Source organism: Erithacus rubecula (genome assembly GCF_903797595.1).
Source record: "Erithacus rubecula genome assembly, chromosome: 3".
Lineage (NCBI taxonomy): Eukaryota > Metazoa > Chordata > Aves > Passeriformes > Muscicapidae > Erithacus > Erithacus rubecula.
The window spans coordinates 140869802-140884694 of NC_136689.1; the positions used below are offsets into that span (position 1 = coordinate 140869802).

General features: G+C 40.4%; 1 protein-coding gene across 1 annotated transcript in view; it reads right to left on the minus strand.

The window, feature by feature from the left end:
* Positions 1 to 14355, minus strand: part of DENND3 (DENN domain containing 3) — a 31782-nt gene extending 17427 nt beyond the window's left edge. The window contains exons 1-6 of the mRNA XM_079302482.1: positions 14180 to 14355; positions 8132 to 8405; positions 7472 to 7587; positions 6828 to 6967; positions 1654 to 1765; positions 402 to 521 (exon numbers count right to left, since the gene is read on the minus strand). Of these exons, the coding sequence (XP_079158608.1) occupies positions 402 to 521; positions 1654 to 1765; positions 6828 to 6967; positions 7472 to 7587; positions 8132 to 8405; positions 14180 to 14263 (846 nt within the window). The 5' untranslated portion in view covers positions 14264 to 14355. The remainder of the gene's footprint in view (positions 1 to 401; positions 522 to 1653; positions 1766 to 6827; positions 6968 to 7471; positions 7588 to 8131; positions 8406 to 14179) is intronic.
* Positions 14356 to 14893: the final 538 nt, after the last annotated feature.

A 14893-nucleotide genomic window follows, 5' to 3' on the forward strand; every position in this document is an offset into this window, starting at 1 on the left:
TGTATGAGGGTGCCAATAGTCATCAATCCTTCCCACAGGCCCCTCTCTTAAACATGAAAATATTCTTATAAATCTTGTAGAATTGCACTTCAAAATGAAATCTGTCAATTGGCTTGGGTAGTTACATTTTAAAATACATTCTTAAGAAATTTAGCACCTATTTCTAAACCACAGCTGAAGAAATGCAATATGCCTTAATCTAATCTGGTCTGCAAATAACAAAATATCTTAGGAAGAAGTATTATTTATGTGCCCTAGCTCTAATATTCAGAAGCAAGACTACTCTGAATTCCTGGGTTTATAAAGTTTTTTGAGTAAATAAACATCTTGATTTTTTTCCCTAAACTACAAATTACCAATACTGTCAATCTCAAACATTTAAAAGTATTAGTTAGTTTTACCTGCAGCACCTGCTCTGGCTTGAAACACAGCAAGGGAAGATGAAGATCCAAGTCAATAATTGGACTGTCTGGATCCTCTCGTGAAGGAATTATTATTTGAAGTGGTTTCATATGAAATACCTATAATAACAGATGGTTTTTGTTTACTCCTTAATGAAAATGTTCCCACAGCACATTTAATTCAAGATTTTAGTTCCATCTACAAAATATTACCTTTAATTGAAAGAAGGAAGACAGGTATTTGCACACTGTAGAAAAGTGAAATAAAAAGAGAGGGAAATATTCAAAGACATAATTACTAGTTTGAAAGACTAATTTGAGCTTATCTCCTTCTCATAGGGTGATTGGTCAGTAATTTTTTTTTAAACATATTTTAACAGAATTAAACTTGATTTATTATAAGCATAACAAAATAATTGAATTTATATTAGTAGATACAACTGGGAAATTGAAACTATTGCTAAAATTCATACAGGAAATACAAAAAATATGAACAAAATAAGTGAGCATAGGTTGCCATGCTAAGAAAATAAAACAAGCCAAAAGAACAAGGTCTCTCAGTGTTTTAGATACTTCAGCTCAAATCTCTGGGGGTCTGCATATTTCAGCACTCACAGCTGGTTTAGCCAATCACTCAGATATTTTCCAGCTATGCTATTTTTCCTCCACTCCTAACCCCTCATCCCAGGGTCAAGGAAAGCAGCTAAGGAGAAGTCCATGGTTGAAGTTCTGCTTCCCTAGAAGCCTCTGCAGTAGATAACAGAGTGTGTGCTGAAATCACTGACCCAGCTGACATCTGGCTTGACTTGGGAAGCCTCAGAAAGCAACAAATGCACAGCACTGAATACAAATGTTGATGTGAGTTTCCCCTCTCAGCTTGGTTTTATCCAGGCAGCAGCCAACTCAACATTTCATCCACTGCACAGTGTTCTGCTGCTCCCAGACCTACCCAGGCATCACCTCAGATCACAAATAGTTGGCATGAGCCAAAGCCTTTCCAGAGGAATACTGAAAACTAAATAACATGACTGCTGTGCCAGCACTCTAACCTGAACCTTGGTGACACTGTTATTTTCTCTACTAATAATGCATAGTCTGATTTTTAAAGTACAGGTATTGATATCAGTTTCATATCACCAAGTAATCTCTGACCTGACACTCATGAACGTCACCCAGTTTATTGAAAACAGCATCTTAGTATCTCAGAAGACATAATGTTAAAATCATTATGAAATTCAGGAGGAATAATTACCAAGTGGAGTGGTCCTGGTGGTGGGCTGGGGATTAAAAACAGCTTTGCTGCAAATTCTTTTATGTGCTCCTTGACATCTAAATCCCTGAAAGGTCGTAGCTGCACTAGTAAGCTGTAATTAAATGGTAGGAAATTACTTATCAATAGTAACATGCAAACACAAAAAACTCTTCCTGCTGATAATCTAGAAAAAAATTATTAAGAGTAATGAAGCTATTATTTCAGCTAATTAATTTCTAATTTATTAGATACTTGAGCAGCTTCATTAAATTTTAATGATGCTGCTGTAACAGAAGCAGAGTTTTTTTGTACTCCCATGCATAAAATATTGCTGCATTATATTCATCAGAGGATATAGCACAGTGGTTTGATGGCCAAAGGAAACCACATGTGAGGTGAGATGGTGAGGTGTAGCTACAGTAAGTGTCTTACAGAGACTGCTTAAGGAACCAAAACCCACAGCTGCAACACTGCCTTGGGGTTCCTCCCATCCCAAGCATCACACACCAGCTCTGAGATAGAAAACAGCACCAGAGGAAAAGAGAGGTTGTAGAACTGAGTTTGACTGCAGAGGAATGTGAAGCAAGAGCCATATTTAGCATAAGGCTTAGGCCTGTATGGACATTACTCTTTGCTGCCATTCCTGCCCACACAAAGAGTAAGAACATTTGTGTAAACCTACCAAATGTTTCTGGTTTAAAACTGCATTACCCTAACAAAGGTCATGGTTTATATTATACACCAAATAAATTCTGGAACATTTAAACATACACACAATCAAGACTGAAAACTATTAACTCCCACAGCACATTCACATTTACATTTCTGAAATGTAACAATTACCAAGTTGGACATTTGTGGTCACAGAGGGTGTTTCATTCAATAGAAGATTCACTCGTACATTTATAGCAAAATCCCCAAATATTTACAAAATCAGAAATCTAGGCCAGCAAATCTACATATACAGAAAGTAGGAACTGAATATGGTTGTCTTCTCCCTGGAGGTTTTACTTCAGTTTGCAGCTTTACTGGTTTCCTGCAGAACACTTGCTCTTCAGGAAGGAAGCAACTGAACAGGTCAAGAGATATATAAGGATCCAGGACACTATATTTGTGTACAGCAGGAAAAAACCCCAACATATTCTGTCATATATTACTGTACTTTTAAATGAAATATTTAAATTTACTATTTTCCTATTTGAGGAAAGGGCTCTTACATATATATGCCCAAAAAGTCAGGGGTGCAAAGAAGGAGAGATTTAAGAAGTATCAAAGAAAACCAGACAGTAGAACTGCCAATTTAAACAAGCATTTTGTCACACTTAGTGATGCCTCAGATTTGGCCCAACAGAGTAAGCAGACTTGTCTTTTTCTCCTTTTCTTTGAGACAAAAAGCTCTTATCAAGACATCCAGTAAATGCCACAACAGAAACAACATGACTGAGAAAGCAGCAGATGTACAGAGGACAGGCAGAGCCCCCTAATCAGGACATGATGCCCATTAATGCAGCCTAACAGCAGCTGACAGCTCTGCACTGCAAATGTCTGCAGAAATAAATGAAGTAATCTCTGAAACACTCAAGAGGAGAGCTAAGGAGTTTATGAACCTTTCATTACTGCTATTAACTGTCCACAGGCAGGTGTTTCAGAAAGCAGGAGCAGCTCAGAATAGGCCCTTTGTACTGCCTCAGTGCTGGGAGCTGTTTGCACACTCCCACCTCTTCTCAAGGCAGCTGAAAGGATGAATACACAGGTTGGAAGATTTACTGTTTGAATGGAGCCTATTCATCCATCCAAGACAGGAGTTCATCCAGGAGATTACTGCCAGGAATATTTCACTTTTCATGCAGTAAAACAGATTGAGGTAATACTACACGTGCAAAGTGCCAAAACCTCTCAAGTTAAACTGAACCTTTTCAAAAAATATGGAATAATCCAACAGCCACCGTGCTGTGAAGCCATTTAGGTGCACATCTGCTTGCTTTGGACAAAAGCAGACACACCCCACACAAAATGTTCTGGATTTGGAAGCACTGTGTGATAGCAATATGGAATTAGTTATAAAATTAATGGCACAGAATACAAAGACCTTCATTACCATGATGACAGCTTGCAGATTCCCTTGCAGCTCAAAGCACCTACATGGATTTATAGCTTGATGTTGCCTGTACATCTCAGCTTGGTTCAATTTTCAGTTGTGATTTCTATTTTGCCATTTGAAAAAGTTTAGGAACCTGGATTTTATCTAGGAATACTTATGTAAAAATTATACTTTTGATGATTTTTCTGACTGAAAACAAGTACCACCTCACCTACAAGCAATTCTGTGCACTTAGATACTGAAGAAAATAATCTATGCACAGAATTCTGGAGAAAAGGAAACCTTTTGCTGCAAAAAGCCATTCTGAATGGCAGCAGAACCCCTTTAGATGCTACTTCAACATCAGATCTTCAGGAGCAACAGCATTCTTGCACTAGGATCACAATGAAAGGGCTCCACACTAGAAATAGGTGGTTTGAGGTCCACCAGCAAGTGCTCTCAGAACTCCTGACTGGAGAATGATTAATCAGTTGAAGCATCCTGCAAAACACCTCTGCAGCATACCAAGGATACAAGTGTGCTGTTGAAGGTGTTATTATCTGTTAAGTATAAGAGGCAGTGCTACCTGAGTACATTCAAGGAATGAAAACACTTAAATAGATTTTTAACTTGCTGGTTATCTGAAGACACACAATAACTCCCTTTCTGGTTTACAGAAATACAATATCTGTGCTCTATAGTATCCCAAAAGCTCAGAACATCTCCAGCTGTACAGGGCACTACACTCAAAATATCTCATAGAGGCTTGGCTGCAATTGTTTATGTTGCATTCAGAACAGCCACACACCCCAGCAGCTGTTTCATTTCAGTAGTATAACCAAAATAAGGAAAACTGGTACCTCTCCACCCCTTCCCTTCCCTCCACCCTAGTGTACTCTAGCACAGTGAAACACTTACTAAAAAAAACCCCCAAAAGACACCAAAACCAGAAGGGCAGACATTCTAAAATGAACCATTAAATGCTATAAAGAAAAAGGAAATTTTTAAAAAACTGCAAAAACAGAATATGAATAATTTAATGGAAGGCTTAACAGCTGAGTTTGCAGTACCATGGGAAATGCCAACACTAAATTCAGCTGTCACTGGCATTCCCCCCCCACCTCCTTCCAGTTACACACTACCTCCCATCTCACAGATGCAGCTGCAAAAAGGAGAAGAGCTGTGCAGCTGTGTGAAAAATCCCCCTGTTAAAAGACCAGGACAACACACAAAACTAACCTGGAAGGTTATTTTCCTGTTGAACTTCCCTATAATTATGCACATATTTACAAATCATTTTAAGCTCAGATTGTAGGGATCAATCTGAACTCTTCTCAGTACTGACTCAAAAGAGAAAAGCCATCTGTGGACATTAATGCTCTAAATAGGTGCCAGACCCCACTATATGTGATGGAGAGGTGGTTAATTATAATGTTTAAATAATTACAAAGTTTAAAATACCCATGCAGAGGCAGAAGCAGATCTAGAGGGTTAACTCTGTCTGGTTACTGTCTCCTCTAAACAGATGCAAGAACTAGAAACACTTCTACAACATCTGGAATTTTCCATGGTTGCCCTGAAGATTTTCCCACTTCTCCCCCAACGGGTGCTTTTAAAATCCATTTGCCAATTGACTGCTTCTCCCAGCTCAGAAATGTCTCACTTCAGAGAAGAAATTACTCACTTATGAATACTTTACATAAACCATGATGAGTACTGTAACTGCCAAGCTGAATCCATACCATTTCCCACTCAGGGGAAAACTGGTGTGAGGTGAGCTCTCTCACAGGCTGAGCTCACAGAATAAAAGCAGCAGGAATCCCACTATAAAAGCTGGATGAAAACAGTAGCCACAGCTGCAGTCACAGCTGGAAGAATTCCATATGCAGATTAGCAGCAACTTGAGATTTGAGACTTATAAAAGGCAGCAGTGAATCAGTTCCTGCAATGCCAAGGGCTGATGTAATTCATTTAAATATAAAGTGGAGGGGAGTGACCTGGCCATGAAAGGAAAAAGGAAAACAAACATTTCCTTTTTATTTCACTGAACATTTATTTTGATTTCACACTGACCTGTACACACCCAGTTTCCATCATGTTGAAGTCCCCTGTCCACATTAAACCCTTTCACTAATGCTTTAAAAATGACAGAGCAGAGGTACATGCCCTTAAAAGGGCTGCTAGAGTGACTGATTTCTGATCTCACAGCCTTTTTGAGTCAATGTCTAAAATGCCCAGGAAAAAGACACCAGCAGAAAAAAGGGGAAGACTCAAGCTCCAACCTAAAACCTCTTTCAACTTACATACAAGAAGCAAATACTTGCAACTGGATTCAGATTTGACTCTAGAAAGCTTGACTGAAATTTAGTGAAGAAAACTTCTTCTACCTTTGAACAACAGGTCTGCAAGTGAAGACACACAGTCATGTCCAATATACACAGACAGTTTCCCTGATGTGAGAAGGTTTTCATCCAAAATAGATGCAAATAGATCTTAGCAATTGAACAATAAAGTATCCTCAAAATAAGTGAAATTACTTAATAACAAGATAGATCCATGTACACTTATCTTTTAAATCATCTACACTGCAGAGTATTTATTTCTAACCAGTGTATCCTAAGAATTTCTCTCCTAGTTCTACAACACCCAAGTAACCACTCTAGTTCCACCAGTGACTTGGATTATTTCCCTAAAGTATCATTAACTGCTTATTAATACATATATTCATGTTCTTATGACATTTACTTGGTGCATTATAATGCTTTTTATGCTTTGAAGGCAATTTTCATAAGAGTGGCAAAATTACAGTTAACCCTCTTTCAAAAAAAACAATAATATCGGTAAAACATCCATTCCCTACACATTAGCAAAAACCCCCAAAGAAAATGAAGACATCATAACTAATTCCCTTGGTGTCCAGAATTTGCAGTTACTGTCTTGGGCAACATTGACATAACATTTCTTCTTTTCCTCTCCTACACAATATTAACATAAAACTAACCCTGCTTTAGCTTTCCTGACCACATCAAGCAAATTCTGGTATTAAAAACCTGAAGTCATTTCCAGCAGAAAGACACAGAGGAGCAAATCTTACCTAGAGAGACAATCCTTGAGGGCACTAAAATAGGGGTATCTGGATATAACACAAACAGCACAGGGTACAAAACACACAGGCACCTTCCCAGTCTGTGCAGATTCCCAATGGCTCTGCCCATTCGAGGAGGTGGAGCCATCCTGCAAGAAAAATGCACATTAATGCCTTGATGTTAATCATAAATTTATGGCTGATATTTTCTTGAGAACCTTAGAGATGTGATATCCAATTCCCTCTATATTTCAAAGGGATTTGGATGTCTATCTCCCTTCCTTCAGAAAAATGTCAGCCTACAAGACTTAAACATGTATTGAAGACTTTCAGCACAAAATGTATTTACAAAGAACATCTTTCATTGTTTGGAAAGAACAATCTTTACCAAAAAAAATTACATCCAGGGGATAAAGTCAGCTCCTAAATATCCAAATCTCCTAAATGAAATCTGTAACTATTTTTTCTATTGCAATGTGTTCCAAAGTACTTCAATTAAAATGGCAATATTAAAGTATTTGTCCTTTATTCCTTCTAACATAAAAACATACCTGTTAACTAACTTGATAAATTAGCTCTCGCTGTACTTTCAAAGTGTTTTGCTTTTATACATTTTAATATGATTTAATAGAAGAATGAGTTAAATAACATACTTGCATAGACTGGTAGTACTGTGCAACAACACCATAGGTTCTGTTACCACAAACATCAGTAAAGACCAGGAAATGGATGTGGTCTTCTTTTGATTCAGAAGTTACATAAAGTCCTCCTGAAATGAGGGCAGAAACCGAATTTTTAATTACATATTTAACTACAGCTGTGTGAAAGACATTTCATGACAAATACTGCACATTGACACTTCATTTCAAGTGAAATGTTTCATTTTAAGAGATTGAAATGTAATATACAGTCCACTTGAATGAAAGTTTGTTACAGAAGCTGCATATTCTTGAAGAAGCAAAAGTGCAATTATTCTGCATTTTCAGTGACAGAATACAATAAATGGGTTTAAATCACTTTTTTTCCCCCATGATAATAAAAAGGTCTGCATAATGACACACATATTAAAATTTCTCCAATTAAACCCGGAAGAAATATTCAGTACTTCAGGTATATCAAAACACCAAATAAAAAGTGAGATCATCATGAACCAGCCTTTTTGGGGTGAAAACTCATTTTTCAAGTGTGTGCATAATTGCACTTCACTCAGGCCAAGATTTACCAACAAGGGCTGAAAAATAAGGGCTGAACTATGGCTCAATAAATATTTACATTAAACTAGTTCTCAACAAGAAGTGTGAACCCTCATGTACCTGGGAAGCAGAGCTGTGGCAAAGCAATAAGATCAATGTCCTTTGGAACAACCACATCTTCTGTGTCAGGTGCTTTCTGCTCCCCATTGAGGCTCTTGACATTTTCAATCTTGGGCCTCTCCTTTTTCTTTCGGAAGGATCGGCGTTTGCTTTTATTGAAGTTATTGCCAGCATTAATCACCTGAACATCATCTCTGTTGATAAATGGAGGCACAAACACAGAAAGAACTTCTGGATCGAGGGGAGGAAGATTTCTGAGCTTTCTTTGAGTGCCCTATAGAAAAAAAATCAACAAACAAAACAAGCACTAAATTGATATGCATCCTGATATGTGAGGGTTTTTTCATAATTTTTTTCTCTACCTCTAAAATGGTGGGTTTATAATGTCTTTTTCTGCTTCCTAAATAATTTATTTTTTCTGTTAAGTTTTTGTTTTATGCATCCTAATGCAAGGAACATGGGCATTTTTAGCAGGCAAGGAATCCTCCACCATTCAAAATGTCCCATATCAGTATTATGACCTCGGCAAAAGAAACTAACAAGTATCAAATACCATATTTCCTCCTTTTCAATGTTAAGATACACTTAAGCTATGCTCAAAATAAACACTGGCAATAAGAGAAACCAGGCAATAAATAAACGAAAATAAAGAAAAACAGCTGAGCCTCTTAGATAAGTCTTTGTTCTACTTCAGGAAAAGCTTCCTTTCAACTCAGAACAAATAACATGAACCAAAAAAAAAAACTCTAAACACATAAACAACATTGTCTTGTTTTACAAGACAACACTTAACTTTATAAGGCAATTAACAAAGTGCAATTAAAATCTACAATCATTGTTACAATAAACACAACTTTAAGACACTGAAGCCATGAGAATTCCTCAATATATTGATGATTCAGTTGGAACAGGCACATCAAGAGCAGGTATGAAATTACATTTTTTGCAGGTAGCTTTGCAAAGTATGACCAGCCTGAAAGCCCTCACTGCCCTGCAATGAAAAGCTGTGGAGGAAGTGATCAGAGAGATTTCCTGGTACTTAGGAGCACTTTTTGTACTCTTGACCATATAGTCGAGCCAAGCAGATGCATTTCCAATTACTTCATTGCAATTTTAATTCTTCCTGCAAGGCTAAACAAATAAGTAAAAGCTTTGTTTAACCAACGGATATTTAGAAACAGGAAAGGCGAGCCCCACTGTGGTAAAAAGTTGTTTCATTTTCAACTTTTTGCAAACATCTTCAAAGTCAGATGAGGTGAAGCATACATGCTGATTTTATCACCAGATATGATGTAAGATGCTCCTTGAGAACCAGTGCTGGCCTCACCCATTGTTTCCCCCCCTTTTTTTTTTTTTTTTTTTTAATAACTACAACATAGAAAACTCTGTTGCTAATCTTCCATTGTCCAGGTTTTGAGACAGAAGTCTCAGATCTTATGTCCCAGTAGATACGTCCACTAAGAGTTTTTTTCCACATTTGAGCATCATAAGAAAAATGTGAAGAAATGTTCCATGATATATTAGTATCTTAAATACCATTAACTACACCATATCTATAATAAGATATTCAAACTAATATACTTCACTAAAAATAAGAAGAGAAAAAACACACTTTTAGCTAACATAAATTGGAGTGGAAAAAAAAAGTTCAGGTAAGTATCCAGTGGGATAGTCAAAAGATAGCAATGACTTTAAAATGCACATTGGGGTACAGAGTGCCACATCCTTGCATGCTAAGAATTTCAAGTGTAATTTCCTTAGTTGGCAGCTGACAAAGGCAGTGAAGAAACTGGAAACAGATAAATTCACCATGATCACCCTCAAACTAACATGCAGTTAAACCTTTCAGGAGGAAAGTAAGAATTAAGGCTCAGCCCTGAGGCTGTCATGCAAGAAAAACACAGACTTACTCCAACAGAAGCAATCTCAACTTGGCAGATTTGCCCTGCTGAGGTTTTCATACAGAGTTGCTCTGACAGGGCAATCCCTGAACTTACACTGAGGCATCTCCATGCTCCAAAGTGCTGGATGGCAGCCAGCAATTTAATGGTCTCACAGCTCCTAAAATGGCAGATCCTTGATGTCTTGAACTACTCCAGAGACATTAAACACCATTTTCCCCCACAGAACAGCACTGTCAGCACTGTCACTGACCCACTGACTCAGTCTCCAGCATCTGAGTCAGTTCATATTAATGTCTTGGCTGAAGTCATATTTTCTTAGTCCTTGCATTCAGGGATAGTGAATAGGCAGCAACAGAACAATATACACTTGTTTCTGCTGTTCTTTGAACATTTTATCTTTGCTACTGCTACTGTTACTTCTTCACTTTGAAATACTTCCTTTTTGTAGCTTCTTGCTACCAAATCTGCTTTCATCATACATAGCTTCTTACAAACAGAAGTGGGGGATTTCATTCCATCCCCATTTGCTGACAATGTTCCTGTAACAGCATTGCTGTAAAGGACAATGATACAAGACAGACTTTTACAATGACTGCACTCTTTAGACACAAACAGCAGTGTGTTGAAACCACAAATCAGAACATGACTTCAGCTGTCTGGTGTTTCCTTGACCTCATTCTCCTCTTCCTATCATTGAAGAAGTTACTTTTACTTTGAATGTCATGAAAGAACTGGTTTCTTTAACAATTAGGCAGGGAAAGTACAAAGCCTCAGAAAAATTAGACCTGGGCAGGTCAATTAGGTTGCAGTAATGGCACAAAAGGGAATAGTTTTAAAGTAACAGAGGGCAAGTTTAGATTAGGTATTAGAAAGAAATTCTTTATTGTGAGGGTGGTGAGGCACTGGAACAATTTGCACAGAGAAGCTGTGGATGTTCCATCTCTGGAAGTGCCCAAAATCAGGCTGGATGGAGCTCAGAGCAACCTGGTTTAGTGGAAGGTGCTCCTGCTCCACAGCAGGGGCAGAACTGATCTTGAAGGTCCCTTCCAACCCAAACAATTGTAGAATGATCTCTGCAGATTTCTGTGCAACTCTTTGCTCAAACTGATGATAAGGCTGACATTAGGTCTGGTTGCATTGGGTTTCATCCAGTCAAGTTTCAGAAGTCCCTTTGGAAGGAGACCCTTCCTTATGCCCCAGCCCTCAGTGCAGCTTCTGGTCTCACTCTCATTTGCCAGCAGTTCTCCAGTATAAAGGTACCCAAATGTGGGACAGTATTCCAGATGTAAATTCGGGTTTTGAGTAATAACAATAACAGTGATAAATCCCTCCCTTTGCCTGTGAGTCACAGTCCTGATGCTGAAGGCCATTATGCAGTTACTTTTCAGACAATCACAAAACAGCTTGGGTTGGGAGGGACCTGAAATTATCATCTCATTTGAATCCTCCTGCCATGGGCAGGGGCATCTTCCACTAGATCAAACCACCCAAAGCCCTACCCAATTTGACCTTAGACACTTCCAGGGATGATGCATCCACACCTTCCCTGAGCAACCTGTGCCAGTGCCCCACCACTCTCACAGTTATATTTTCCCTAACATCTAATCTAACCCTGCCCTCTATCAGTTGAAGCATTTCCCCTATTCTAACACTCCGGGCCCTTGTCAGAAATCCCTCTCCAGGTCTCTTGGAGCCCCTCCAGGTACTGAAAGTCTGCAATAACGTGACCCCAGAGCCTTCTCTTCTCTGGGCCAAACACCCTCAGCTCTCTCAGCCTTTCCTCATATGAGTGATGCTCCTCTAATAATCTTTGTGGCTCTCCTCTGGATCCAATCCTAAGAGCTCCATATCTTTCCTGTGCTTAGGAGCCCAGAGCTGGATGCAGCACTCCAGGTAAAGCAGAGGGGCTGAATCTCCTCCCTCACCTGTTGCCCACACTGATTTGGATGCAGCCCAGGGCATGTTTGGCTTTCTGGGCTGCAAGTGCACATGGCCAGGGCAGGTGCAACCTCTCACCCACCAGCACTCCCAAGACCTTCTTGGCAGAGCTTCCTGCATCACCCAATCTGTACCAACAGTAGGGACTGCCCTGATTCAGGTGCAGCACCTTGCACTTGGCTTTGTTGATTCCCAGGGTTCCCATGGATTCACTTCTAGAGCTTTTCCAGGTGTTTTTCACTGCAACAAGCACATACTGCTGACTGATGCTCAATCTGATAACACCTAATTTCTTACAGGCACCTTGACAGCCAGGGAGGCATTACAGAAGCAGGAAAAATTTGTTTTGGTAGTTATGTCTGCATTAGCAGGGCCAGAAAGCACGAGACAAGCTCTGTACCACTGACTGTGGTGGGCAGACACAGAACTCACCAATGGAACCTTTTGAAGATCTGAACCATGTCACAGCTTGTGCATGCTAGCCAAACCAAAACCCAGCTTTATAGCTGTAGAATACTTAAGGAAAAGAAGCATCACTTCTGTACATTTCATTCTTAAAAAACACACACTTCCAGTGCTAAGAAAGAAATCTCTAGCTGAAAATAGCAGCCTTTGATCTTTTCAAATTGAAATCTCAGCGTGACAATTTTCTTGGTAATAAGGATGAACAACAGATGACAGCCCAGAAACTTCTGTTTCAAGTGCTTCATTGGAAAATTACATTTTTTTTCCTGGAGTCCCCATTGACAACAGGTCAGTCATATAGAACTTTTCTTATTTTGGGGGTGGGTTATATCATAGTCCCATTGACTTCATTTGCTTTATCACTCCATGTCTCAGTACAATTAAGAATGCACCAACACACTATGAAGACCACGATTAGAAGTGCTACTAGAATTTTTACCCACTGTTTAATCTGTAAATATCATGAGATCCACTATTTCATTTGGGATGTTATCTTCTCTCAGTAAAGTCTTTTCTTTCTACAGTCACTAAAATTAACCATAAAACCATATTCCACTCTCCTCACATAGACAGTGCTGCAGAAGTAAAAGGAAGTGGAGTAAATCTGTAAGCTTGCCCTAAGAAACTGACTGAAATCCCCGTGGTGTAACAGCTTGTAGAGACTTTACTGAAGCTCATATTGACAAAAGAAGGGACTACTTTCTTTTCTCATACTTTTTTGTATCTTGAGCAAGGAAACAATTCAGAACCTGCAGTGTGATCAGAATATCAGAATGGCTTCTGCTTTCTGCAGTTGATTTCTTATTTGTTGTTCCACAGGTTTGTTTTTTTTTTTTTTTTTCAGAATAAGAAAGTCCCCTGGTTTTGGGTTCACTTCTCACACTTCTGATAAAACACCGGGTACACACTGATTTCAAAAGTCCGGTGCTGACATTTAGGAACTATTTTACATTCTGAAGGTACACATGAATGAAATCCTGGAATGTGAACCTCTGCTTGGCTGTTATCACTTAAGGAGCTGACATCAGCAAAAGCCAACTCCTGTGCGAGTAAGCAAGCCCAACAAAGACTTCTTTATCTAATGCTATTAGAGCGCAATCAAATTCAAGTTCAAGCAGAGCAATTCAGATCCCTGGGAGCTGTCTGGCTTTTTTTTATTTTTTTGCACGTGCTGGCACCACAGCTCTTCCCGCTGCGGAGCAGCTCGTAGGTATGGAACAAACCCATGGAACAAACCCATCAGCACACTTGAACCAAGCAGAACCAGGAGGAGGAGGGCTGTCACCGTGAACCCACAGGTGAATAACTATAAACAAATTCCAAACCACATATTCAAAGCAGCAACCGACCCATCGGCTCCTGCCGTATCCAAGTGGTTCAGGTTACGCCAAGCGCAGAGCACTTGAGCTCACGGGGATTTAGATCTCGTGTTTTCCTGAGGATACAAGTTACTAACCTTTATTCTTTTGCTTTCTCTCCAGCGGAAGACAGGACGTAGAGTAACACCCAGTAAAGAACGCATCGTTAAGCGTTTTGTTGTCCCTGCCTACATAAGCCTACAGTGAGTTCTCCATCTAAACTCAGACCTTTGGAAAAGTGCAGCTACCACACACCGCTAGCAAATTCTCCCAGCTTTGCTGACGTTCGCCTGTCAAAACAACTTTCTGTTGGGATCTTTCAGCTCCATGCGCTGACAAACCCAGCCCCACGCACTGGCACCGCCCGCCCGAACCCCGCTCACCTGGAGCAGCGCCCGCACCCGCTCTGTGGGCGCACCGACCAGCAGACAGATCTCCAGCAGGCCCGAGGGCAGCACGTCCTCCATGGCACGGTGGGGACAGGGCGGCTCCTTCCCCGCGGGCAGCGGCTCCTTCCCTCGGGACAGCGGCGCCTTCCCGCCCTCAGCGCCGCCCTGGCCCTCCCCGCGGGGTGGGGCGGAGCGCCCGGGCCGCGCACGGGAACCCGCCCGTCACAACTCTGCGCATTTTGATTGGCTGTCTCCCCTGTCACTCTAATAGCTGTGACCAATCAAAATAGCAGGATGTGCCGCTGGTCGGACGGGGGCGGGGCTTTGGGGTGAGAGCGCTGAAAGGAAGAGGGGCTGCGGCCTGAGGTGCTGCGGTCTGAGGTGTTCAGGTCTCAGGATTGAGTAATGAAAGATAAGAGGTGGGAGCTGAGGGGCTGGGATTCGAGAGTTGGAAGCATGAGGGGCTCAGGACTGAAGGCTGAGGGACTGAGACCTTAGGCTGTAGAGCTGAGGGGCTGAGATACCACTGGCCCCGTTAAAAAGTAGCGATGGAGTTTGTTATTTACTGTCACGCGATTTCCAGGTTGACATAACCAAGGACTATAATATTTACTAGTTTTAAGCAACAAGGTGGGGACCCAACTCAAACAAGGGGAGTCCCCAGTTGCTGCTCCATCACTGCAATGTTCAGGACCAGGCTGGATGGGG